This window comes from Phodopus roborovskii, unplaced genomic scaffold, assembly GCF_943737965.1.
Source record: "Phodopus roborovskii unplaced genomic scaffold, PHOROB, whole genome shotgun sequence".
NCBI classification, from domain to species: Eukaryota; Metazoa; Chordata; class Mammalia; order Rodentia; family Cricetidae; genus Phodopus; species Phodopus roborovskii.
This window is the reverse complement of record NW_026126638.1, coordinates 3,544,592-3,569,743: the sequence shown is the minus strand read 5'-3', so window position 1 is coordinate 3,569,743 and position 25,152 is coordinate 3,544,592. Positions and strand designations below refer to the sequence as shown.

Here is a 25,152-nt window from a genome sequence, read left to right as displayed (position 1 = left end):
GGGCCCCAGGCATGGGTAGGACCAGATGAGGGCCACTGTGCAAAGGCACTTTACATGAGCAGGACAGTCATTCCAAGCAGTCAGGGTCAGAACTGGAGGGTGGATTGGGTTCTATTTTTGCTGGGATATTGTGTTGGAAGGCTATCCATGGGGAGAAGGATTTGGGTATGGAGGCATACCAGAGCTTAATGGCCACAGTGATGGGGGAGGAAGGTGCTGAAGTTGGGGGTGAGTTGGGCTTCACACCCAGTGTACCCTCAAACCCTCCTCATGACTTCTCAGCCATGTATTCTACTAAATCGCTGGAAGATGTCCCTGCTGCCTCTTTGAGCACCTTCCTAGGAAGGGGTCAAGCCTTCTGACCTTACAGAAGTGACTACCAGCCTATGACATTGTGTTCAGCAAGTGTTTCCAGAACCATGTGGGCATGCAGATTGGCCAACGCTCTGGCCAAATTCCCAGAGTGAGCCTTCATTTGTGGCTGAACCATCTTCCTAGAGTGGCTGTCTGAATTCCTCCATGGACCCCTCTATCTAAGGTTTCTTTCCTGGCACATGTACAATGCCCTGTAGCTCATCAAGTAGATGTGGAAGGAAAAGCAATGCCCCATAATATCTCCTCACCCTCAGCCTTCCAGGAGAAGGGAGGCTGGCAGTCTTCTATTAGGACTAATGTCACCTCTTCGTCTCATTTGCCTCCCCTGACTCATGCATTCCATTGTCTCCCTAATGCACTGGTGGAACATGCTATATACTTGGAAGTTGGGAAGAGACTCAGGAAGCCCCATGAAACAGGGGATCTTGACCAGGAATGATGTTTCGACAACTAGGAATGGTCTTCCCTGTATTCATGACAACTGGATGAATAAGGATGCCTAAGTTGGGAGGGGTGACTCCAGGCTGCCCTCTGAGCTCATTGTCATTATCAATAGATGAAGGCCCTGGGCATGCTGCAGGAAAGAAGACTTTGCCTTAGAGTCCCCTCCTTGAAGTCAATGCCTGGGTCACATGTCCCCAGAAGAAGGGCAGTCTGAAGACACATCTTCCCTCTCCACTGTATCCCTGTTCCCATGTCAATCCCCTGGATTCCCCCAAGTCTATTCAGTTCCTCAAAGGGTAGTGACTAGACACATCCTGCATTCTTCCACTGTGGTCTCTCCTATGCAAGCCTTTACTTCACCCCATCCTTCCAATGGCTCTCAAAACAGAGTCACAGCCTCCGTTTCCCTGGGGTCTGGAACTGCATTTTATACACTTTTGCTATTTGCAAAAGTGGCGCCAGAAAGAACTAATTATTCATGACCCAATACCCAGTGACAATTGCTGCCTATTCTGGTACCTTCCACAAGTCTCCTCTCCTCATGCACCAGCATGAACAGGTTTTAATCAAGACACAACCACACAGTCTATTCTCCTGTGTGTCCTCCTCAACCAACAGTTTGTTATGTTCACCTGTTTGTAAACACATTTCCTACATTTTTAAAAGCTGCATAGCAGTCTATAGCAAGGTGCTCACCATAGATTGTTATCAATTTTGTTTTGTGAAGCATCAAAGTTGACTCTGGCTTTTAAGCCACCATGAAATTCAGAGAGATACATACTTAGGCCGATAAATGGCTCTCCTGGTGTTAAATTTAAAGAAAGCAATTGTAGGTTAAAGGAGTTGTGCTCTTTAATGTGTTTAATGAATTTTTACCAAACAGCTTCCTAAAAAGTCCTGACTTAACTCCATTTCCAAAGACATGCGCAAAATCACTTCCCTCCTCACCACCCTACTCTCTTCCCCCAACCCTTCTAATATTGCAAGTGTAGAGACTGATCATTTTGAGAGATGAGATGAGGTTTTCTTCTATTTTAAATTTATCTGATCTCCAGTGGAGCCAAACGTTTATACTGTGCGTTAATTTGCCATTGGTCTTTATTTGTACGTGAACAGATGAGAAGCTTCTCCATCCCCATTAAGCTGGGGTGTGAAGTTATTGGCTTGTCAGCTCTGGCTCCATGAGCACACATTAACCTCTCCTCGCCACATATGTTAGGGTGTGCCGTTCAGTCTTGTTGAAGGTGTTTATTGACTGGAACTGCCTCCATATCCTCTTGCTTGACATCTTTTCTTACGTGGCTCGATGGCATTTCAAACTCCACATATCCAAATTGAGATTCATTATTTCCCACACCCCAGCCTGCTCTTCCCGCTGACTTGCTTATTTCTGTTAATGTCACCACTATTTTCCTACTCATCCAGGCTTGAAATGTGGACAGCATCCCGTATTCCAGCCCCCCCTTCTACAGTTGCCAACCCCTATAGGTTCTATTTCTGTGCTTCGCTGGCAGGCAGCCTCTCCCACACCCCAGGGGCTCAGATGCTCATTATTTCTTGACTGGACTTTGAAAATGGTCTCTTAAATCCCTCCATGAACACCCCTTTCCTCTTTGCCCCTTCCTGTACTCCACGCTCACATTCAATTTCCAAAATCAGTGTTCAGACTCGGGGCCCTGCATACACAGAGCACATCTCTCTAATGTCTGCTGTATTTCATTCCACCCTCTTAGCCTGATCATGACCTCCTCTCAGCCGAATCTTCTGCGATCTCAGCATGTTCTCCTCCATCAAATTCACCACCTTCCCACCCCCTATCCTTTCTGCTCAAACCACCCCTTCCTCTTAGAATTCCCTCCTGTCTCTGTACCTTTCAAACCCCATTGACAAAGCTCCCTGCTCATGGCGCCGCCAACTCTGCTAGGATTTCTTGACTCCCAGTTGAAGGGAATTCACCTCTTTGTGTTTGAACCTCTTTTGTAGACCGCACGTTATTGGAGCTTCTGGTGGGGTTGCTAAAGATCTCCAAGTCCAGAAAGCAGAGTCTCTGAGGGGCTCCTCCCCCCAGGACCATTTCTTCTACACAGTGCCTCACAGCAGCGGGTGTTCAGCAGCTGTCTCTAGAATTCAAAGCGACTCTGGTGTAGCTTAACACTTGTGAATCCAAGGCTACTGTGAGAAGAGTGTGCCTGTCAGTTCAGGGGCAGTGTCCAAGTCTGCTTTGCAGAAGGCTGAGCTGGACTAATGAGTAGCCTTTGGGACAAAGCACCGGCCATGATCATCTCTTTGTCCTCATGACTTGTGGCTATTTATTCAATGCCCTTCTCTTCTCCTTGGTCAAGTCATGTCATGCAAAGTGTGACATGTGGAACTTGCCTCACAAGTTGACTGTTGAGGATGGAAAGACAGGGAAACAAGTCCTTGGGCTGAGAGTTGAATGACAGCTGACGGGTTCTGGGAGCCCCATGACCTTGACACGCAAGTGCCTGCACCTGCTAAGAGTTTTTCTCTCATTAATGTATTCAAATGGAGTCAATACTGGGGTCAACTCTGTGCATAGCCGTCTTCAGCTCTGGAGGTGACTCTTCAGCCTGCACGGGAGTATGCAATTGACACAGTCTATTTTTAGCCTCCCAGAGACCGTGACCAACATTCCAAGCAGAGCGTGGGTACACCTGCAGCATTATGATGAGGCAGCCCCACTTGCCAGTCAGCCTGGCCTCTCCTCGACCCAGAGGCCTGTGTTGCTAAACTGGGAAGTCTTCTGTTTCCTAGAGGGCAGCCCGGGTGCACCATGAGAACAGGACATCACCTCTTACCCCATGCAGCTCATCCCTGTCTAGTCTCAGACAGGGTGGTCTTGGGGCTATGCTTGAGGGAGGAAAGGCGGATGGTACCACTTGTATTGCTCCACCTGCTCTGTTCCTGGGGCCACCTTTTCCCTTGACTGCAAGTCTGAATTGACCTAGTTCATGGAGGGGCAAATTAAGATAGGACAAGGAATATATATATTCCTTGTCTCATATATATATATAATTTCTGTATGACCCACATGGTAGTTATGATAGTAACAACAGTAATGAAGCCCTTATTATATGTACACCATGCAGATGCAGACATCTAGTGCTAAGAGAAACTGGCCTTGACTGTTTTTGCAGAGGGCCCCCTCCCCCTCCCCCTTCCTCTCTCTCTCTCTCTCTCTCTCTCTCTCTCTCTCTCTCTCTCTGTGCATTTTGTGTACACATACATTTGGAGCCCAGAGGTCCCACTAAAGGAAGATACTGTTTCCCCACTTGACAGATATGGAAACTGAGGCTCAGATCCGTTTAGACCAGTCAGTCTGTAAGATCTGCAACTGAGGCCCATCAGGGTCTATTTGGCACATTAAGTAGCCTTCTGTCAATCATGTGGTCAATAAGCCACTGCCGATTAGTGCTGAGGAGAAGATTGGAAATTTCTGAGGCAGGACTAACTTGGGTCCCTTCTCTCCCTTTAGGTGAGCAGTGCCCCCCCTCAGCCCCCTCAGCCTGTCGCCCCAGCCAAGCCTGTGCAATGCGTCCACCATGTGTCCACACAGCCTAGCTGCCCAGGACGGGGCAAGATGTCCAAGCTGCTGAATCCTGAGGAGATGACATCAAGGGATTACTATTTTGACTCCTATGCTCACTTTGGGATCCACGAGGTAAGACACGCATGTTGGGGATCAGTGGGACAGGTGTGGCCCTGTCATTTCTTGTTTTCAGAGGTGGCAAAGCACCTATGTCCAACTCTCCACCACCTCAAAGTGAACCCCTCTGAACCTTGACTCTCTCTTCATCCTGGGGTTCCCTTTGGGACAGTCATGGATGGCCAAGGCAGGTAGAAGGTAGGTAGAAGAGGGTGTTTGTGCATCCCAGCACTTGAGAGCCTGAGGGGAGGTCAGAGGACTGTTGAGGGTTTGAAACCAACCTGGGCTATGTAGTGGGTTCCTGGTCAGACTGAATTACAAAGTGAACTGCTATTCAAAACAAATGAATGGTAACAAATTTGGGGTGGTGACCAAGGGGTTCTTTGAGCTTGTGTTTTACCTCCCGACCCCACGTCTGTCTCTAACCGCTAGACCCAGACATCCTGGCCAACGCACTGAGGCTGCCTTTGCCTTTTGGAAGTCATGATGCCTATTCATTTGTTCAAGGGGCATCTCCAGGGGAAGAGCGGAGGGTGAGATCATATAGACCGGCCTCCTCTGACAGTCTGATTCCATTTTTGCAAGTTCTCAGGGGAATGCTCAGCCCCCTTCCCAACAGAGAAGCCTTGTATCAGTCCCTAAGCAGAAACAAGCTTTATAGCTATTGTGGGTGCAAAACGGGGCCCTATGCCACACCTCATTATATAATTCCCTAGCATTGTCCCAAACTGCCCCCAAAGCAGTTGGCACTGGCCGCTACTTGCCAAGTTATGGCATAGTACTAGTCGTGTGGTATGTATCATTTTCACTTGATCCTAATAAGAACCTCATGAGGACGACATCCCCACCATCCCTAAGCAAAGGAAAGAGAGTCCTAGGGAAGGAGGGAGTATTCAGTGGATTCAGCTCCCTGGCTGTGAGGATGTCTTTGTAAACCAGCTCCTGTGGCTCCCTGGCGATGAGATGATGGCGGAAGGTCTGCTTCCATCCAAATTGCCAGGCTGCTGCCAGGGAGGTTTTTTAATATTGGCAGTCAGCGGTTTTTAGTTGTGAAATGCTTATTGTGTACCTGGTGTTGTTCCAAGCATTCTGGATTAATGGCTCATTTGCTTCTCAGAGTAATCTTCTGCTATGCCTGCTAGTGTGTTCACAGGTGATCCAGGACCTTAACAACCAGCCCAGCCCTCATTCTAGCTGTTGTTTTGTATAAGACTAGTGAAGACAGCTAGAAATTCAACCTTCCCATTTGGGTGCATGCATTTCATTCCTAACTATACTATTGCTATGGAGAGACACCATAACCAAGGCAACTTATAGAAGAAAGCATTTAATGGGGGCTGGCTTACAGCTTCAGAGGGTTAGCTCATGATCATCATGGCTGGAACCACGGCAGTTTTAGTATTTACAATGGATCTCAACCTGTGAGTGATGACTCATTTGGGGGTCAAATATCCCACATATCAGTTGTTTACATTACATTTTATAACAGTAGCAAAATTACAGTTACGAAGTAACAATAAAATAATTTTATGGTGGTGGGGGTCACCACAACCTGAGGAACTGTATTAAAGGGTTACAGCATTAGGGAGGGTGAGAACCACTGATTCAGAAGGAAATATATAGCTTTAAATGCTTCTATTAGGGACTAAAGTGAAAATACAAACACCAAAACCTAGGAGTAAAACTACCTTACAAAACTAGAGAAATGCTGGGCGTTGGTGGCACATGCCTTTAATCCCAGCACTCAGGAGGCAGAGGCAGGAGGATCTCCATGAGTTCAAGGCCAGTCTGGTCTACAGAGCTAGTTCCAGGATAGGCTCCAAAGCAATACAGAGAAACCCTGTCTCAAAAACAAACAAACAAACAAACAAACACACAAACAAACCAAAAAACTAGAGAAATAAGAACACCTAAAACTCAAGTCAAAGAAAGGCAATGATGACATATGGGATCAGGTCAACTAAGAAGAAATCAGATGATAGAGAAAACCATCAGAGCCCAAAGTTCTGAGTTTAGTAGTGTGCATTAACTGTGTAAAGTAACTGCTCTCATTGTGACAGTTTCACAGAGAATACTGTTCATTTTCATCTTATTTACCCCAATCACCCATATTCTGTGCCCTTTTGACCTTCTCAAACCACCCCCTTTTCCTTCTACATCTTTATAAACAACTCGATATTGCTTTTGAAAGAAAATATTTATGTTTTTCTGAATCTGGCTTATTGCACTTAGCATAGTGATCTCTGGTTTATTTCAGTCTCCCTCACGTGGCACGCTTTCTTCTTATTTGTGCATGAGTATGGCCCCACTGTGCAGGTGCACGCTCAGGAGTGGGTGGGGGGATGCCATGGCAGTTTTACTTGCAGTGCTAGGAGGAATCTCCCTACTGATGGCTACAGTGGCAACACTGCCTTACATTCCCACCAATGGCTTCTTCCCACCTTCACCAGCACCATTTGCTTTCCTCCCTCTTTTTCCTTGACAATAGCCATTCTGACCAGGGTGAAAGAATCTGGACATAATTTTAATTTGCATTTCTCTGATGACTAAGAATGTTGATGGGTTTTTTGGTAATTTATTTTTGTTGTTGTTTTTCTTTTTCAGCCTTGAATTCAGTGATCATTTTGTCTTTCTTCTTTGAGAAGTATCTGTTGAGCTCATTTGCCCATTTATCGATTGGATTATTTGTTCTCTTGTTTTTTGTAGCTATTTATGTATTCTGAATATTAATTTACTACCAGATGTATAGCTGGCAAACTTTTCCTTTCACTCTACTGCATCCTTGGCTGGGAGAAGCCTTTTTATTCCATGCAACCCCATTTGTCATTTTTTGTTATTGTTCCTGAGTTACTGAACCCCTGTCCAGAAAGCCCTTGCCCGTGTCTACATCACTAAGTGTCCTTTTTCCAAGTCTCAGGTCTTGTGCATTAATATCTCTGACCCATTTTAAGTTGGGTTTTGTACAGGGTGAGAGATAGGGATCTAGTTACATTCATCAACACGTGGTTATCCAGTTTTCCTAGCACTGTTTATTGAAAAATAAAACCTATCTTTTCTCCAACACACACCTTTCCTCACTTTATTCATAGGTTTCTGGGTTCTCTATTCTATTCCTTTGGTCTGTGTGTTGGCTTTTATACCAGCACCATGCTGTTTTGCCGCGGTTCCTCTGCAGTGTAACTTGCGGTCCCTTCAGCATTGCCCTTTTCATTCAAGATTACTTTGTGTTCTAATCTTTTGTGCTGCCACAGGGACTTTAGGTTTGATTTTCCTGGTTCTTTGAACATCATTGGAATTGTAATGGGACTTGTATTAAATTTGTGGCCATTTTCCCAGTAGTTATCCAGTGAGAATATTTTCATTTTCTGATATTTCCTGGGTTTCTTCCCAGTGTTTTATAGCTCTCATTGCAGATTTTTTTTACTTCATTTCTGATGTCAGATTCATTCCTACATATTTAATTTTTTAAGCCTATTGTGAATTTTTCTGCATTTCATATTTATTATAGGTGTCTAGAAAGCTTCAGATTTTTGAACTTGATTTTATTCTCTGAAAGTGTTTGTTGGAGATAAGTTTTTCAGAGTCTGTATTGTCTTTCAATAAAAGGATCGTGGCTTCTAAAACATTAAATATGTCTAAAAGGTTAAAATAAAAAAAGGATCGTGGCTTCTGCAAATGGGAGTCAGCTAACTTCTCCTTTCTCATCTCTGTCCCTTTTTATTTTCCCTCTCCTCTTACACCCTAGTTAAGAGTTTAAGTATCATTCTGAGTAAGTGTGAAGCAAGTGGTCACCCATGTCTTATCCAGTCTTAGAGGAAAAATTTTCAATCTCCCCATTCAGTGTAATGTGGCTATAAGTTTGCTGTATGTCCCTCAAAAGTTAGTTTCAGACTAATTAAATTAATAAAACATATTAGACTGATTAAGGGGAGGGATGAGTAAGAAGAGAGGGGGAGGGAAAAGGATAGAGAGAGAGAGAGAGAGAGAGAGAACATATCCTGAAAAGGTAATCTCCATCAGGGGTCATACAGTACATACAATTAAAACCATAGTGTTGTGGATTCCTAGAACTAAAATTTCTACAAGTAAAACCACAAAAGAAAGATACTAAGTTTCTAAGATGTGAAAGGTGGTGGCAGAATTGATGTAAGCTTAGGGAGGATAATAGCTTGATGATTCCTTCTGGGATATCTTTTTCTGTGCTGTTTTGCTTTTTCCTTTTGGTTTTAGGTAAACTGGAGTAGGTTTGGACACAGTCTTCCTTTCTTATAACTTTCAGCTCTCTTTCAAGTAGACCTTAGGACTGGCTTGGTTTGGAACGAGGCATGTGACCTGCAAGTACTACAGTATCCTCATCAACTACCCAGTGATGTCAAAGTGGTTCCAGAAGATGTTAGTGGGATGATTCAACTGCCTGTGGTCCAGATGTGCTCCAGTGACCCAGATGTGCTGTTCCCAGATGCCCTGAGTCCCCTGATTTCAACTTTCTTTTCCTTGCCCTGCAGGAAATGCTGAAGGATGAAGTGAGGACACTCACATACCGGAACTCCATGTACCATAATAAGCACGTGTTCAAAGACAAAGTGGTGCTAGATGTTGGGAGCGGCACAGGGATCCTCTCCATGTTTGCTGCCAAAGCAGGGGCCAAGAAGGTGTTTGGGGTAAGCATGTCACCCTTCCTGTGTTGGCTTCTACAGAATGGTCTCTGCCTCTGGCCTTCTCTGGGCCTTCCTACAAAGACCCACCCTGATCCACCATCTCTTTCTATTTTTTTCTGCTGTGCTGGGGCTGGAATCCAGAGCCTTGAGCATATTAGGCAACTGCTGTATCACAATGCTACCTTCTCAGCCCCAGTCCATCTCTCTTGCTAAAGGAGCAGACATAATCAATTACAGTATGTTTCTAATCATCACTGCTTCCATTATCATCACCAACATCAATATAATCATATTTATACCACCACCACCATCACCATCATCACCACCATCACTATCACCACCACCATCAGTCTCATGACTACCATCATCACCATCATCATCACCATCACCATCACTTCTATGACCCTTCCTTGTTTCAGGCTCTCAAATCTCATCAGCATGGGACCCTGATGCCATGGATCTCAGTGGCCTTGAGGCCATCTGGTAATCCTACACTGTCCCTTCGAGGACAGAGGCCCAGGTTAGTGCCAGCATGGTCAGGCTGATCAGAGGAACAGCAGTGCACTGTCTCTGGCTCCCGAGTCATCAGGGGATAACAGCTAAGTTTCTGCCAGGGATACTGCTTGGTGCCTTTCCGTGGAAACTTGGCATAGTCTGCCTATCATAAGCGGCTCTATTCCTGCCAGGTTTAGCCAGCTTCTTCCCGTTAGCTCGTTGTTCCAGTTGTTCCTGTTTCAGGCTTCCCCTTGGACCACTGTCCACTCCGCTGGGGAGGGAGAGAGGTTGGGGAGGGAGACAACAGAAGCCGTGGCTAAGGATGGACACATAGAAGGAGTTGATACGAGGTGCTAGAGAGTTGGAGGAAAGCTAGAGGAAAGCAAATGAAGTAGAAGGTAAAGAAGAAGGAAGCAAGTAATGAGAATAGACACAGAGGGAAGAGAAGGGAAGGGTGATGGCCAAAAGGGGAAATGAGGAGCTAAGTGCACAGCCTGGCCGGTGGGCTCCCGTGGTAGGTGGTCTCTGTGCTTGATGTGCCTGCATTCATCTAAAAGGTTTCACCATTGCCAATAGAACCAACAGGCTAAGGACTGAGATGTCAGCACAAGGGCCTTTAGAGAACACTACCCAGAGAGTCTAGAGTTAGCTTTTGTGTGTGTGCCTTGATAAAGGGGGCTCTTATTTATTTATTTATTTATTTATCTATCTATTTATCTTCAATAATTTTTATTTAAATGAAAACAATCTTATTTTATATACCATTCCCAGTCCCCTCTCCCTCCCATCCTTCTGTTCCCCTCCCTCCCAACTCCCAGCCCACCCCTATCCACTCCTCAGGGAGGATGAGGCCTCCCATGGGGGATCATCAAAGTCTGTCACATCATTTGGGGCAGGACCCAGGCCCCCCCCTCTGTATCTAGGCTGAGAAAGTATCCCTACATAGGAAATGGGTTCCCAAAGTCCATTTGTGCACTAGGGATACATACTAGTTCCACTGCCAGAGGCCCCATAGACTGCCCAGGCCTCCCAACTGACACCCACATTCAGGGGATCTGGTTCAGTCCTCTGCTGGTTCCCCAGTTACCAATCTGGAGTCCATGAGCTCCCACTTGCTCAGGTCAGCTGTTTCTGTGAGTTTCCCCAGCACGGTCTTGACTTCTTTGCTCATCACTCCTTCCTCTCTACAACTGGATTCCAGAAGTTCGGCTTGGCTCAGGACATGGCTTGAATCTCTGCTTCTGTTTCCATAAGCTACTGGATGAAGGCTCTATTAAGACCAATCCTGAGAGCTGTCCTGACCTTCCTGTTAAAGAATGTACCCACTTTACCCTGGTAGCAATTAGTGATGGGATGTAGAGGGACGCTCATGGTAACTCTGGCCTAGCTCTGCCTTCCACCCTTCTTCAAGAGAGCTTAGTCTGTTCTGCCCTCCTCCATCCCACCCCACTCCCCAGGATGGTGAGATCAATCAGCTACTCTTTAGGCTCCAGCACAGAAGCAGGGTCTCCACCAGTGGGTTTGGGTCTCTAGGCAAAGCAGTCGATTTAGTAAAATGACACCCATTGAAAGGGCCAGATCTTAGTTTTCTAGCTACCACAAATTTACTGTGTGGCTGTGGCTAAGACTGTGCACCTCTCTGGACCTCAACTTTTCTATCTATTCGATTGGTTCTGGGTGCTGTGTCAGATTGCCATTATGTAACAAAATACCTGAGATAATCAACTCCAAAGGTAGAGAAGTTTACTTTGATTCAGACTCAGGTCTTGGCACAGATTGTTGGCCATGTTGTTCCAGGCCTGAAGTGAGGCAGCTAATCATGATAGGTGCATTTGGAAAAGCAACGCCACTTCCCTCATGGAGGAGAGAAAGTAAAGAGAGGAAGGAGAGAAGGAGCTGAGGTCTCCGTATCCCTCTCAAAGGCTTGTCTCCAAAGACCTAACTTGGTCCTACTTGGCCCCTTTGCTTCCCCACAGTGCCAATTCTCCCAACCTTTAGTACATGGACCTTTGGGGACTTTGAAAGTCCAGCATTTAGTAGGCAGCTGTGCTCATTAAATCCATGCCTTTTGTTCTGTGTATTTTCTAGATCGAATGTTCCAGTATTTCTGACTACTCGGAGAAGATCATTAAGGCCAACCACCTGGACAATGGTAAGGCCCACCTCTGAGTCTTTCCAAATGGTGAGATAGGGGCTTCTGGTAGCATAGTTGGGCACAGGAGCAGAGAGCACAGGACATGTGGCTTGGGGGAGGTACAGCTTATGCTGAAACCACCACTCACATAACTGTGGCCCTATAGTGCGACATTCCCCTATCTTGCTAGTCAGATGACATCTGCCCCACTCCAGCCATCAGTCAGCCCCTTCTGTGACTGAGTCCTGCTCACATGCGTGCCCTCTGCTGGGCCCAGTGTAGGCTGTCAAGTCTGTAAGGTGGCAACTGGCGTTCTCCTCTCCATTCTCCACACTCGTCTCCGTTCTTCTCTGTCACCTGTCCAAGGGTATTGGCCAGGATGCCCGCCACAAGCCCTGGCACTGATGGAGTGTGGTCCATTGGGCTGTTCTGGAGATTGAGGTATTGCTCAGGCTGGACTCTGATCACAAGGGGAGATGTGTCCCCTTCCCACGATGTGACATTCCCAGCCTCCCTCTTTCAATGGCCTGTCTTCAGTATGCTCAGACCTGCAAGGGTCCTTGACCAGGCAACCTTCCCATGGTTTTTCTCCATCAGCAGGACTAACTACAGGTGCCAGGCCCCATGCTCAGTGTTGGGGTGCTGAGCACTTGGCATTCGGGGAGCATACCTGGTCCTGGGTGGAGGTGGAGCTGGGATAACGGCAGGTAGATCAGAGGCCACATTGTGAAGAATGGGTTGGAACAGAGGTTGGACTGGAAGGAGCCGTGAGGCTAAAGTAGGTGAGTACAGTGGCTGTGGCAAGGTCAGGTCCAAAAGACAGTTCTAAAGGGTGGGACGTAAGGAACCTGGCGGGATGGGCATGCCTGAGAGAAGTAGGGTGGGTTCACCCGCAGACACGGGTGGAAACTGGGTGGAACAGGAGGCTGGGATCCTGGGCAATGAAGAGTTGGCTAGCCTAGCTTCCCATGTATAAGACCAAGAATAGAACCCTGGATGCACTTCATGCTGTACCCCAGAATCCTTCAGCTCCTCCATAGGGAGCCAGATGTCCCCATGGGTCTGACCTGAGAGATCAGACACTATAGGGCCCTCCCACTGCACACTACTTCCAAGTAGGTCAGAGACCTACTTCTGTGTAGCCTCAGCCTGCCACCTGCGCTGTTCGCTGCTTGACCCACTTGCTGCAGACTCTATGAAAAAAAACAGGAGCATAAATCATTCCACAAACTTCTGTGTGTGTCACTGTGAGCCTGGCTCTGGGTGCAGAGCAGGGAATATGACCACTGATGTCCTGACCTAACCGAGTCTACTTTCGGTGGGGAGCAGAATCACAGATGCTAAAGAAAGCAGTGGCCAGTCAGAGAAGAGCACTTGGTGACAATCCTCTTCCGATCATTTGGGGGTTAGGGTAGCTGGGGAACTTTCACTCACGTTAGATTAGACGCCCTCTCAGGCAGCACATTCAAGCTCATGTTTGAAAACCACAAAGGAAGCGGGCTGACCAAGTGTCTGTTTTCCATGGCTATGACAGAATATCTGAGGCTGGAACATTTATACAGGAAAGATGTTTAATTGGCTCACCATTCTGAATACTTGCACATCCCAGGCTGACTGGGTGTATCTGGAAAGAGCCTTGTACTGCTCCTACACACAGTGGAAATGTGGGAGGGGCAAAGAGGCCCAAAATGTGGTGCTCTCCACATGACTGATCCTTCCCCTGAGAGTGACACTAATCCATCTGCAGGCACTCTGTTCCCTTCACCCAGCATTCTGTTGGGCCCCATCTCCCAACACCACCACACTCAGGAACTAAGGATCCTGCACACGAACGTTTGAGGCCACACTCAGCCAAAGTACCTAATGTTCCAGGAGGAGAGCTCTGGGCAGGATTGAACTGGGCAGGCTCAGGACACAAAAAGGCGCTTGGCCACAGCACAGAGAGGGGAGGGCTGAGAGAGGGAGGCCAGAGTGATCACAGCCCACTCTCAGACAAAGCTGGATTTCTTCCTTTGGGTGAGGAGATCGTTTGGAAGGTTTTTAAGCAGGGGAGGAGCCTTGCCGGTGCTATGCTGGGTGCACTGGGATGGGTTACAGACTCAAATGGCACAAGCAAATATCCCAGAGGCTCCCGAGAGTGATGTGTGCCATGAAAGGCAGCCATGGAGGTAGAGAGAAACGAGCTGTGTCAAAACCTCAGAAGCAGAGCTAGAGGACCCGATGCTGCCAGGCTGGACAGGGCGTGTTAGGAGCAACCGACTCAAGGCGGCTGTCTGCAGGCAGAGATCTCCCAGGGGTGGCAGGAGAATCCATGTGCTGTGTTTGCCTGTGAAGGGCTGGGGGTGCTCCACTTAGGGTACCCAAGTGGGTATGTTGTGGGAACTTGGATTTCTGTGTCTAGGGCCTCAGGGGGAGTCACCAGAGACTTCCATTTGGGCTCACCAACATGGTGATGTCACTCAGAGCTACTTAGAAGTAAAGAAACAAGACAAAGACAGGGCTGAAGGGCCCCTCATCATTTGGACATTATGCAGGGGAGGAGGGGCTAGCAAAGAAGCGGAGAAGATGCTACTTGGGGGAGTTGGTGACTATTCAGGAGCAGCCCAGGAAATGCTGAGGTGAGTGAGGCAGGGTAATGGCAGAGTAGCAGCAGTGGGATTTGGCCACATGGCAGGAATCAGTGTCACCAGTGAGTACTCAGTGTAGCAGCGGCCAGAGTCCAGTTAGAGGAGGATCAGTGGAGGCTGTGGTGTGGGGACCACAAATATCTTTTCTTTCATCAATGGGGAATGGACAAATGGAGAGGTAGCTATGGAGGTTATAGGGGTCAAGGAAGGGAGAAGCCGGGGAAATGTATGTGATTCAACAGAAATGCAAGAGGTATGTGAGACAAGGACCTTGAAGGGCTAGCTGCAGATCATAGGGGAGGGGCGACCTTTATCACGGAGTAGGGACAGTCTCGACATAGCAGTGGGGGCTTCTAGGTGGCAGTGGTTGGTGGCCTGAGGCCTGTAGTTGCTTGTTTCGGTTTGCTTCAGGAAGTGAATGCTGTCTTAGGCATGTCTTAGGCTAGATGGGGAGGGGAAGGGGGAGAAGCAAGGCTGGGTGTTCTTTGCAGGGCTTGCTGGGTAGTGAGGATTGCTGGGAAATGTGTTTCTCTCCTAGAGAGCTCTGGACCCCGCTGTGCAGAGGGCCCAGCTCTCACTGTTGTGCAGCTTTTCTCTTTCCACACTCACTGGCTTGTATGTGTGTGGAGCTGGAGGCTGCCTAGCTTTGATGAGAAGACAAGCAGGGGCAAGGAGGATCCAGAAAACAACAACAACAAATGGATAACACAATCTGTCTTTGTCGGTGTTTGTTCCTATAATGAAGTACCAGAGGCCAACTAGCAAGTGGCTCAGTTTTAGGGGTTAAAATTAAGAACCAGAGAGCAGGGGGAAAGGGTGCCTGGAGCCAGGCTCACTGCTTTCCTGACACCCACTGTGCAAGAACTCGGGGCTCTGAGAGAAGCAACTCCCGCTTCCAGTGACCTAAATGTCTCACTTGGCTCCATCATCTTAACATTAATGCCACCCTGGAGACCAAGCCTTTGACACAAGGCATTTGGGGAGACATCGGCCACTTTCAAAGTGTAGCAGAGTCTAGCTGGGTAAAGAAGGAGGCAGGATGAAGAGAGGGGAGGGTGTTGGTAACAGGGGCAAGGCTGGGGCACTGTATGAGCAGTGGCTGTGCTAGGCATGGGCAATGCACTCAGACGGAGGAGGGCAAATGTTGCTCAGACACCCTGACCTCTGGCTTGGTCTCTAGCATCTCTTAGCTCCCTCAGCAGGTATGGGGACAGGTGTTTTCACAAAAGTGCTAGACCTGGACAGAGGGAGTATGGAGAAGGGAAACCAGGTCACCCTGTCTGTATAAGGGTGACACAGAGTGACACTCCCAGGCTTCTCCCATCCCTTCTCCATCCCTCTGAAACAGGCAAGTGATTCTTCCCAATTAACAGATGTGGGAAATAAGGAAAGGAGAGGTGGGGGCTGAGGGGAGCCTAAGCTCTTGTTCCTGTACTCTGTGTGTTTGTGAGCGGATGCAGAGCTCCGCAAGCACCCACAGTCCTAGAAGCAGGAGCAGGAGTGAGTATAGATAGATGTGGAATGAGATTCACTGTTAGAGATCCTGGGTTCCATTCCTCAGCCCCAGGGGCTTCTATTGGTGCTTACACCACCCCTCTGTAGGCTTCCTTGATGGTGACTCCCAACCTCTGGGAGATGCTTTTCCTCCTGTACTTTCCCATTCCTTTTGCTGCTGGTCAAATTAATTTCTCTTTTTGCTATTGTTATAACATATTTGGAGCAAGTTAGTTCTAGGGGAGGTACTTTGAAATCCTGTAAACTTCCATTCCCTATTTGTTGCGTCTGTCTGTCTGTCTACCTATCCATCCATCCATCCATATATCTGCCTTTCTATCCATCATCTCTAGCTATCATGTGTCTATCATCCATGTATGTCGATATCTGCCATGTATCTTTCATCAACCATCTACATGTATCTTCTATTATTTCTCTCTATATTTTCTATTCTGTCTATGGCTATCTCTATCTGTTTGTCTGCCCCTCGTCTCTCATCTTGTCTTGTCATCTCATCTCTCTTTATAATTATTCACCCTTTCACTTAGTTTGAACACTTTTACTGTACACCCATACTGTACTAAGTGGGTTCTACCTGGCTTTCACTACGCGCTTTGATACTCCAGTCACTCCTGATTGGGTCTCAGAAAGCATCTTCAATTTGGCTCCTGTGTGCTTCCCCCCTTTTCTAGACTCCTGACTTCCCAAGCTCCAGCCATTTCAGGCTCATTACCACTTCATCGGCCTTCAATCAGCTCTTTCCTTGTGTCCTTGGCTGGATGATAGCAGCTAGAAGTAAGGAAGGGCCTGGATGTGCTCCTCAGCTTTCAGGTGTCTCGTGCAGAGAGCTGGGGACTGTGTATGTATGTGATGTATGTGTGCGCACATATGTGTATATGTGTGCATGCACGTATATGATATGTTCATGTGCGCTGTATGTTTGTGTGTGTTCTATGTGTCTATGTATCATGGATACGTATGCAGTGTATGTGTGTGATGAATGTGTGTACACATTTATACAACACTCATTCCTGGCTCTTCTCTCACATGCTGTTGGAGCTGAGCTCATATGACTCCTCCACTTCTAACTCAATCCCATGAGTCCACTCTCCTTTTCTCCCTTTCTCTATCCAGACCTCCTTCCTCTGACATTGAAAAGCTAGACTCCTGTTATTGACTTATTGTCTTACTGGATCAATCCTCCTGCATGTAACCAGTCTCCCAGAGTCCCGGCCTCCTGACCCATGTACATGTTTTGTCACTCTGTCACCCTGGGCTAGACAGCTTCCCAAGGGGCATCCCTCCTCCATCTTAAAGGGCCCTCTTCCTCCCTAGGGCACCACCGTCCCACTCAGAGAAGTCCTCTGAGGAATGTCCTCCATTCCCAACTTGGTGTCAGATGTCCGGGCTGGGCCCCTGTCCCCTGACTCGGGGTTCCCCATCCCACACTGCCCTGCGGCATCTACCTCATCTTTCCCCAGCATCACGGACATCTAGTTTGTTCAGCCCCAGCTCATCCATTTCATGCTCTGGATTTTTATGGCTTAGACTGTTCTCACCCCCCCCAATACCCATCTACCCCTATGTCTCAGGCACACACTCCCATATACACCAACAGGGGTCCGCCAGGCCCGGTGGCCTTCCTTTCTTCCTCCCCAGAAGTTAGACTAGATAGGTTGGTTGAGATCGAAGCAGGCCATGTCCCCTGCACCGGCTTACGCAGCCTTGGCATGTGTCCTCGAGAGAGGACAGCTTGACTTGCGTGAGTGCTTCCATGGAGATGAGTTAGAAATGCCGCCACCACCAGTTGTATGAGTGTCGGGAGTGTGGGTGGTGGGCCATAAATAACAACACAAAATACCTGGCACCCAGAATCAGAGTGCGGCTCCCTCACCACCTCCATGCGGCTCCTGGGGTGGGTTTATTCACACGGAGACACACACCTACAGGAAGCCACCTGCACAGATGGGCCACCTTCACGTGCCTCGATCCACACATGGCCCACACATGTTTCAGTCACTTCCCTCCGACTTAAACACCAACAATTACTGTTTCCTTCATTACAGAAGCTGGGGTGGGGAGACACTGAAACATGCTTCAGAAAGTCCCCTCATTTGTGAAGATTGACATCAGGGCAGAGATGGAAGTTGTATATTTCCATAAATAAATAAACAAAACTACAATCCATTTACTCTCCAGAAACCCAAAGGGGAAAGATGTATCTCCCCGTCTCCTTCACCCTGCACATGTCCCTAAGGATACGTGTCACAGGTGGAAGAGACCTTAGGATAGCTGATGGGACACAGTGGCAGTGGACGCCTGCAATCTAACTCAGGAGGCCTCCGTTGCATCATTTTTCACTGGAGAGCAAACTGCTCCACAGAGGAGGTGCGTTGAGATGAGCAGTGAGGCAAGCCAAATGTGAAGCCCATGGCCTTGTGTATGTTAGGTACTCCACAGATACTAGCTGTATGTTATTTCAGACTGATAGAGAGCTGATGCTGCTCTAGTTGTACATCAGCTCCATGTTGGGCACTGTGGGATTGATTGACAAGCCCTCACTGCCAAGCACTTGGGCTTCTGTGGTCATCAGAAGGTACTTCTTTTCACTGGGGTGAATCCTACCTCTCTGCTGCTCTCATGATGTTCTGTTTCTCTTCATTTGCACCACACAAGCCAAGCAGTTATCCCCGCTCACACATTCCCGGGCTACTTCTCCTAGTTTCTCTCTGTCTGTGCTTCACAGGGCCTTGGCTGAGTCTTTCTTGTGGTCCAGACACATGGTGCACTGCAGTTCCCACTGGTGCCTTGGCCGATACCACATCACATGGCTTCTGACTGGACATGAGTGGCTGTGTGTGTGAGGAGGGGTCTTCTCACAGGCTGCTGGCAGGTGCTGTCTCTTAAGCTAAACCTACTTGGTAGATGCTTTGTCCCCAACTGATTTAAAAACTTTAAACTTCAGTGTTGTTCAATTTGGTTTTCACTACAAGCTACCCAGTATTCTCTCATCCGTCCCTTGCCTGAGGTCCTGGCTCCCAGCAACATGCTAGCTGCATCCCATGGTGAATGTGACCTCCACTCACCTATGTAATGATCAGCTCTGGAATGCAATCATGGGACTGTTTGTGAACCTGAATGACAACTCGTCCTTGACTCCTTTTAGGGTGCCGTGGGACTGATGCTTGGCTTTCTCTTTCTTTTTTTAATTTTTTATTTAAAACTTTTTTTTCTTATTTTACATATTGATCCCAATTCCCTCTCCCTCCCATCCTCCCATGCCTCCCCACCAACCCCACTATCCCATTCCCCATCCACTCCCCCAGGGAGGATGAGGCCTGCCAGGAGGGATCATCAAAATCTGTCAAGCCATTTGGAGTAGGGTCTAGGCCCTTCCTCATATCTCTAGGCTAAGGGAGTATCCCTCCATGGAGAATGGGCTCCCAAAATCTATTTGTACACTAGGGCTACATCCTGGTTCCACTGCCAGAGGCCCCATAGACTGCCCAGTCCTTCTAACAGAGACCCATGTTCAGGGATTCTAGGTGGGTCCTATGCTTGTTTCCAAGCTATTAGTCTGGGGTTCATGAGCTCCCCCTTGTTCAGGTCATCTGTCTCTGTGGGTTTCCCAAGCCTGTTTTTGACCCCTTTGCTCATCACTCTTCCCTCTCTGCAAATGGATTCCAGGAGTTTGGCTCAGTGTTTAGCTGTGGGTGTCTGCTTCTGTTTCCATCAGCTACTAGATGAAGGCTCTAGGATGGCATATAAGGTAGTCAACAAACTTATTATGAGGGAAGGGCATTTAAGGTAGCCTCTCCACTATTGCTTAGGTTGTTAGTTGGGGTCATCCTTGTAGGTCTCTGGACATTTCCCTAGTGCCAGATTTCTCTTTAAACCTATAATGGCTCCCTCTATCATGGTATCTCTTTTCTTGCTTTCCTCTGTTCTTCCCTTTCTCCTTCCTGAGACGCTGCAAGGGCTGATCATGAATCACATTCACCTGCGCAAATGCAGCCAGCCATCTTAGACGAGTGTCTGTGTGTGCCTCAGTTTCTTCTCTGAAATGAGAACTACAGTGAGTCAGCCCTCATGGTGTTACTGTGGGGACTGGGGAGTGACTGCTTTAAAGCTGTCACAGCCTGTAACAGTTTTTTATATGACCCTGCAAGCCCATGTGGCATACTCAACAGGTCTGATGAAAGGATGCAGTCACATCAGTGACTACACTTCAGTGGCCTGAACTTAGTCCTCAGGCCTTTTACCCCACATACAGTCAAATTCTAAGGAGCATGCTTTCATCCCTTGGAGACCTAGTCAGGTTTCTCCCTCTAGCACAACGCTGTATGAAACAGAACACTGGTGGGCAGGCGGCAGCCAGTACCTGTTAGCCATTGTTATTATTATTTCATTTATTAACTTGACAAATAATGCTGTCAAAATAAGAAATGAGATTAATCACGTGAGACTCTTTTGGATGAACCTGTACCACTAGCTCCTGACAACTGCCTCTCCTTTTCCTAACTGCAGTGAAATGATCCATTAGTAATTCCATTGATTCAGCCCTTCGAGCATTATTGTCCCATATGCCAGGCCCTGTGCTAGGTATTAAAGGAGTTAACCGTGTGACTAGGAAAACAAAATTCATTGCTGTCACGAAGCTTCTAGCCTCACCGAGATGAACGACCACAAAAGCGGTGAATAAAGACGACTGTGTAATTAGAAGTCGTGAATGTGCTTAGAAAGAACAGGCTGGGAGACCGGGGGCTGTACATTAGCATGGACAGCCATGGAAGTGTGTGAGAGCAGCTCACATGCTTCCTTTAGAGAGACAATTTTGAACATTCATCTTCACCCTGCCTAGAGTGATTTCCTGCCCCCAATCGGCTGTGGAGTGTGTGTGTGTTGTGGGGTTACACCCTAGTCATCAGCAGATGCTAAGTTCAGGACTCCTTCCTTCCCTCCTAAACTCCTCCCTTCTGCTCTCCCCGGTCCCTCTGCTTCCCTTCCCGGATTCGATTGTTAAGCTTTGACAATCACTGATTGAAGAGAGGGCTTTGGAACAGACTTGAGAGAGTTAGAACAGAGGCCAGCCATGCTGAGGGGACAGGACAAGGAGTTTACATGGAGGAACTAATGTATAGTTGCCACTCAAGTCCATGGAGAGTTGGTTCCGGGAACCCCCTGAGGATACCAAGAACCAAGCATGCTCAAGTTCCTTAAATAAAATGGCATAATATTTGTGTGTTGACTTTGAATGTTACCTGTGCATATCCTCTACATACTTTAAATCCTCCCCACATTCCTTAGAACATCTAATGCCATGGAAACACTATGTAAATAGTTGTTATACGACGCAGCCTGGGGAATAAAGACAACAAACATCTATGCTCAGTACAGACACTGCTTGCTTTTTAAATCTTCTTGATATCCTGGTGGTCCAAACTTCAGATGCAAAACCTCTAGTGGTAGAGGGTCATCTGTGTAAATCCCCTGTAGTGTGGGGCATTTTTCTTTCTGTCCCTTGCTGGTGTATCTATCCTTTGCTGGCTTCTGGTTTGGTTATCGAGTGAGAATGAGACCCGGGAATGATATTCTGAACATCCAAGCCAAGTGGAAGCCATTCTCCCGGGTATAATTTCTTTCTTAATAGCCGTGTGGGCCAGGGCCGCACAGTCACAACCCCTTGGCCAGTGTGTTGGGAGTTAAGCAGATTAGACCCTCCCAGTACTTCTCTGTGTTCAGGGATGACTTAGGATAGATAGAAATCATCAGATGGCTTTGATGGAGACAGCATTATGTGGGTGCTGTCCCCAGGTAGAAAAGTCCTCTGGCTAAAGTCAAAGAGTCTTCAGAGCCCCAGTTTAGCAGCTGGTCCCCCAAGTCCTGCAGAGATGCTTCAGGAGAGGGGTGGACGCTCAAGCTCTCGGTTCTCAGGCGAATAGGTATTTGGACCAGGAGAGGGTACCACTTTGCTATATGCAGTACACTGGGGCTGCGGGGCACCCAGGACCTGCCAGCATCACTTATAATACAATCAGATGGTGCAGAGCCTCTGGATATGCAGACAAAACCTCTGATGTTTCTGTCTCCATCACCAATGCACTGTGGTATGCAGACTCTGATTCTGTGAGAGAGATTTATTGAGTCCCTGGGCTCTGGAGAACACAGGCCACTGAGGCAAGGTATGGGTTGATGCTAATGAAGATGGGTAGATCTGACCAAGCCTCACTGCCCACCTTTATTCTGTCTTGCCTTCATTTGCTTGCATGAGAAGGCTTGAGAAGGACAGAACAGACTTTCCCTTCTCAGTTTCTTTCCTTTCCACCTCTCAAGTATTTGCTCAATGAACACACTGTTCCTGGTGGTGGAAAATTAGAAACAATCTTACATTCACAAGGTAGGGACAGGAGCCCCAGTGAGGCTATGTGAGCTGCTGAGGTGACCGGGTGGGCCTGGTTTTGGCTCTATAACTTGATTCTTCTAGACCCCAGGTCTCTTAGTAGACAGATAAAAGCAGCCACATTGTCTCTGGGAGAATGCTTAAGTTCATGTGAAATCACTCTTCAAACTGCTTTTTAAATGTTGATAATTTTTTCTTACTAGTATAATTGGGACTGCTTTGCAGTTCTTTGGTCTTTTAAATCAATGCCCAGGTTTGTTTGTTTGTTTTTAACTGCTTATTCATCTATCCTTCCATGTGAGAAGAAGTTTAGAATGTCTGTGGAGAATCTAGTGCTCTGCCAGATATTGGCAACGGGAAGCCAAGATAGGCCACTCAGAGAGGGCATCATGGGCTGATGCCTGAGCAGGATAATGGTGACTATAGGTCTTACAAAAACAGGAGAGTAAGCAGAGAGAGGGATTCTGGTGTGGTTACAGTGACAGATCTGGGGGCTTTGTAACTGATAATGCATTTCCTGTCCCGAGGAATATGACCTTACTGCTCACTTTTCCATGGGACAGAATTAGCTCTTGGAAGAGCAAGATGGCTCATACCCATAGTCCAGCACTTACAAGGCTGAAAGACAGGAGGTTTCATTCTAGTTTGAGGCTCATCAGGATACATAGTGAGTTTCAGACCAGCATGGCTTCAGTATGAGATCCTATCTAAAAACCAAAACAGTAAGTAAATACAAATAAAAACTAATAGATAATTAAAATAAAATTAAATGGCAGACCATGAACTCCAAGCCTTATGGGGCCATCTGATTTTGATGGATACATTGAAATCCCAAATCAGGTTAGACTGGCCTAATTCACTTTGTAATAACCACTCAAATAAAAAAGGAGAAAAAATCCCATTAAAAGCAACAACAACTGAATTCTGGTTGTCTAATGTTCCTACTGATGCCACAGGGTAAAAGCTCCCAAGTTAGAACCTATTGCTCCCTGTGGTACATTTAGCTATGATTAATCACGGTAAAATTTATGAGCCAGGATCCTGTCACAGCTAGTCAAACAAACTTTCCATCATACTTATGGCCTGGAAACACAGCTCCAGATAGCGACCTCAAAGCCACCTTGAGCTGATGCTGCCCTGGTGATGGAGGGTCCAGACTGGGCAAGCAGGGCTTAGTCCAGCTGTTCTGAGTCTTGGGAACAGTAGATTCTACCCCTCAAAAGACTTCTCTGTGGAGAAGGGAAATAGAGCTCACAGTCCTGTGAGCCAGCCTCATGCTCGATGCTATCCAATAGCCCCAAGCAGCCAACATACACCCTGTCATAGGAGGCCATGTCTTGCTGCTTGTGAAACTGAGCATGGATATTGAGTTGTTACAGGTGTTAGCTACGGACATCAAGACGGTGTCTCTGGTGACTTAGATATGGGTCTGGTTACTTTCCTCACAGTTGTGACAAGGTCCCTGATGCAAGCAACTTAAGGAGGAAAGGGTTTATAGCTCACACTTGCAGGATGACTTCCATCAGGGCAGGGAAGGCATGGAGGTAGAATACGGTCATTTGCTTCTGCAGTCGGGAAGCAGAGGGCGATGAACGCTGATGATCTTTCTCCCTGCCGTCCATTAGGGAACCCAGTCCATAGGACAGGACTGCCCACATTCAGGCTGGCCTATCTGCTTCCTTAAACAATTCTGGAAACATCCTCCTAGACACACCTAGAGGTGTGGTTCCATGTTGATTCTGAATCCACTCAAGTTGATGATGAAGCCATGGAAAACAGATGATATGCACTTTTAGTCTAGTCTAATAAACATGTGTATGGAATATTCCTTGGGTGATTTCCCTGTTCCCTGGTTCCCAGTGTTGGCCTTCTTATTCATTAGCTACTGTATTCTGATTGGTATGGGTTATAATAGATACTACAGTAAGTATGCAGATAGGTAGACAGCTGAGATAGAACATAGAGATTGATAGATAATACACATATTACATACATGCATTCATGCATGGGTGATGGTTGATACTGTCAACTTGATTTAGGAGACAATCTCTGGGCATAGCTATGAGGGAGTTTCTACATTAGATTAATTGACCTGGGAAGACCCATCCTAAGCGTGGGCAGCACCATCCTGAGGGCCAGGATCCAGCACTGACTAAAAAGAGCAAAGGAACTAAAAACCAGCGCCCACCTCTCTGATGCAGGGTAACCAGCTGCCTCACGTTCCTGCTGTCATGACTCCCTGTAAGTGGGCTATGGCCTCAACTATAAGCCCTTTCTTCCTTAAGCCATTTCCTTCTTGAAGGATTTCTGAGGTCACCCTAGCTGGAGCCTTGCATTAACCACCCAGAGTGGGGCTATAGCATCCCAGAGGCAGGAGGGAGTCTGATCTAGGGCCAAATGGAGGCCATGCCATATCAGAAGACAGCAGAGTAAGCCAAAGCTGTACAGCTGCATGTGAGCGTTAGGCGGTGAACAAAGAAAATACAAAAAGGAAGCTATAGACGGCGGAAAACTGTTGACGAAAATAAACAAGCCAGGCTTTGCAAGCTGTTAGTTAGGCAGAAGAGCATGAGTGTGCTTTTTGGCTCTTTTCCAGAGTGAGAAATAAATTAGGGACTATGTGGGCACTTTCCAAAGCCCTTGCTTTTGTCCCCTTGTGAATTCTCAAGGTGTGCCATGGGGCCCTTCTCTTGGTTGATTTCTTTCTTTGTGGTCTCAGGTTCCCCCAAACCGCAGGCTTGACATTGGCCTCTCCCACTTGTTCCAAATTTTTTGGAAAAGTCTGGCCTTACTTGGCTCTTCCTTCTCGGGGATAGGGGGTCACAAATGGTGACCAGGCAGGGCACATGGGCCTCTGT

General features: G+C 47.3%; 1 protein-coding gene across 1 annotated transcript in view; it reads left to right on the top strand.

Moving 5' to 3' along the window:
• The window catches only part of Prmt8 (protein arginine methyltransferase 8), a 79,661-nt gene that overhangs the window by 30,016 nt on the left and 24,493 nt on the right, over positions 1-25,152 (top strand). Inside the window, exons 2-4 of the mRNA XM_051173222.1 lie at positions 4,316-4,501; positions 8,992-9,147; positions 11,728-11,791. Of these exons, the coding sequence (XP_051029179.1) occupies positions 4,316-4,501; positions 8,992-9,147; positions 11,728-11,791 (406 nt within the window). The remainder of the gene's footprint in view (positions 1-4,315; positions 4,502-8,991; positions 9,148-11,727; positions 11,792-25,152) is intronic.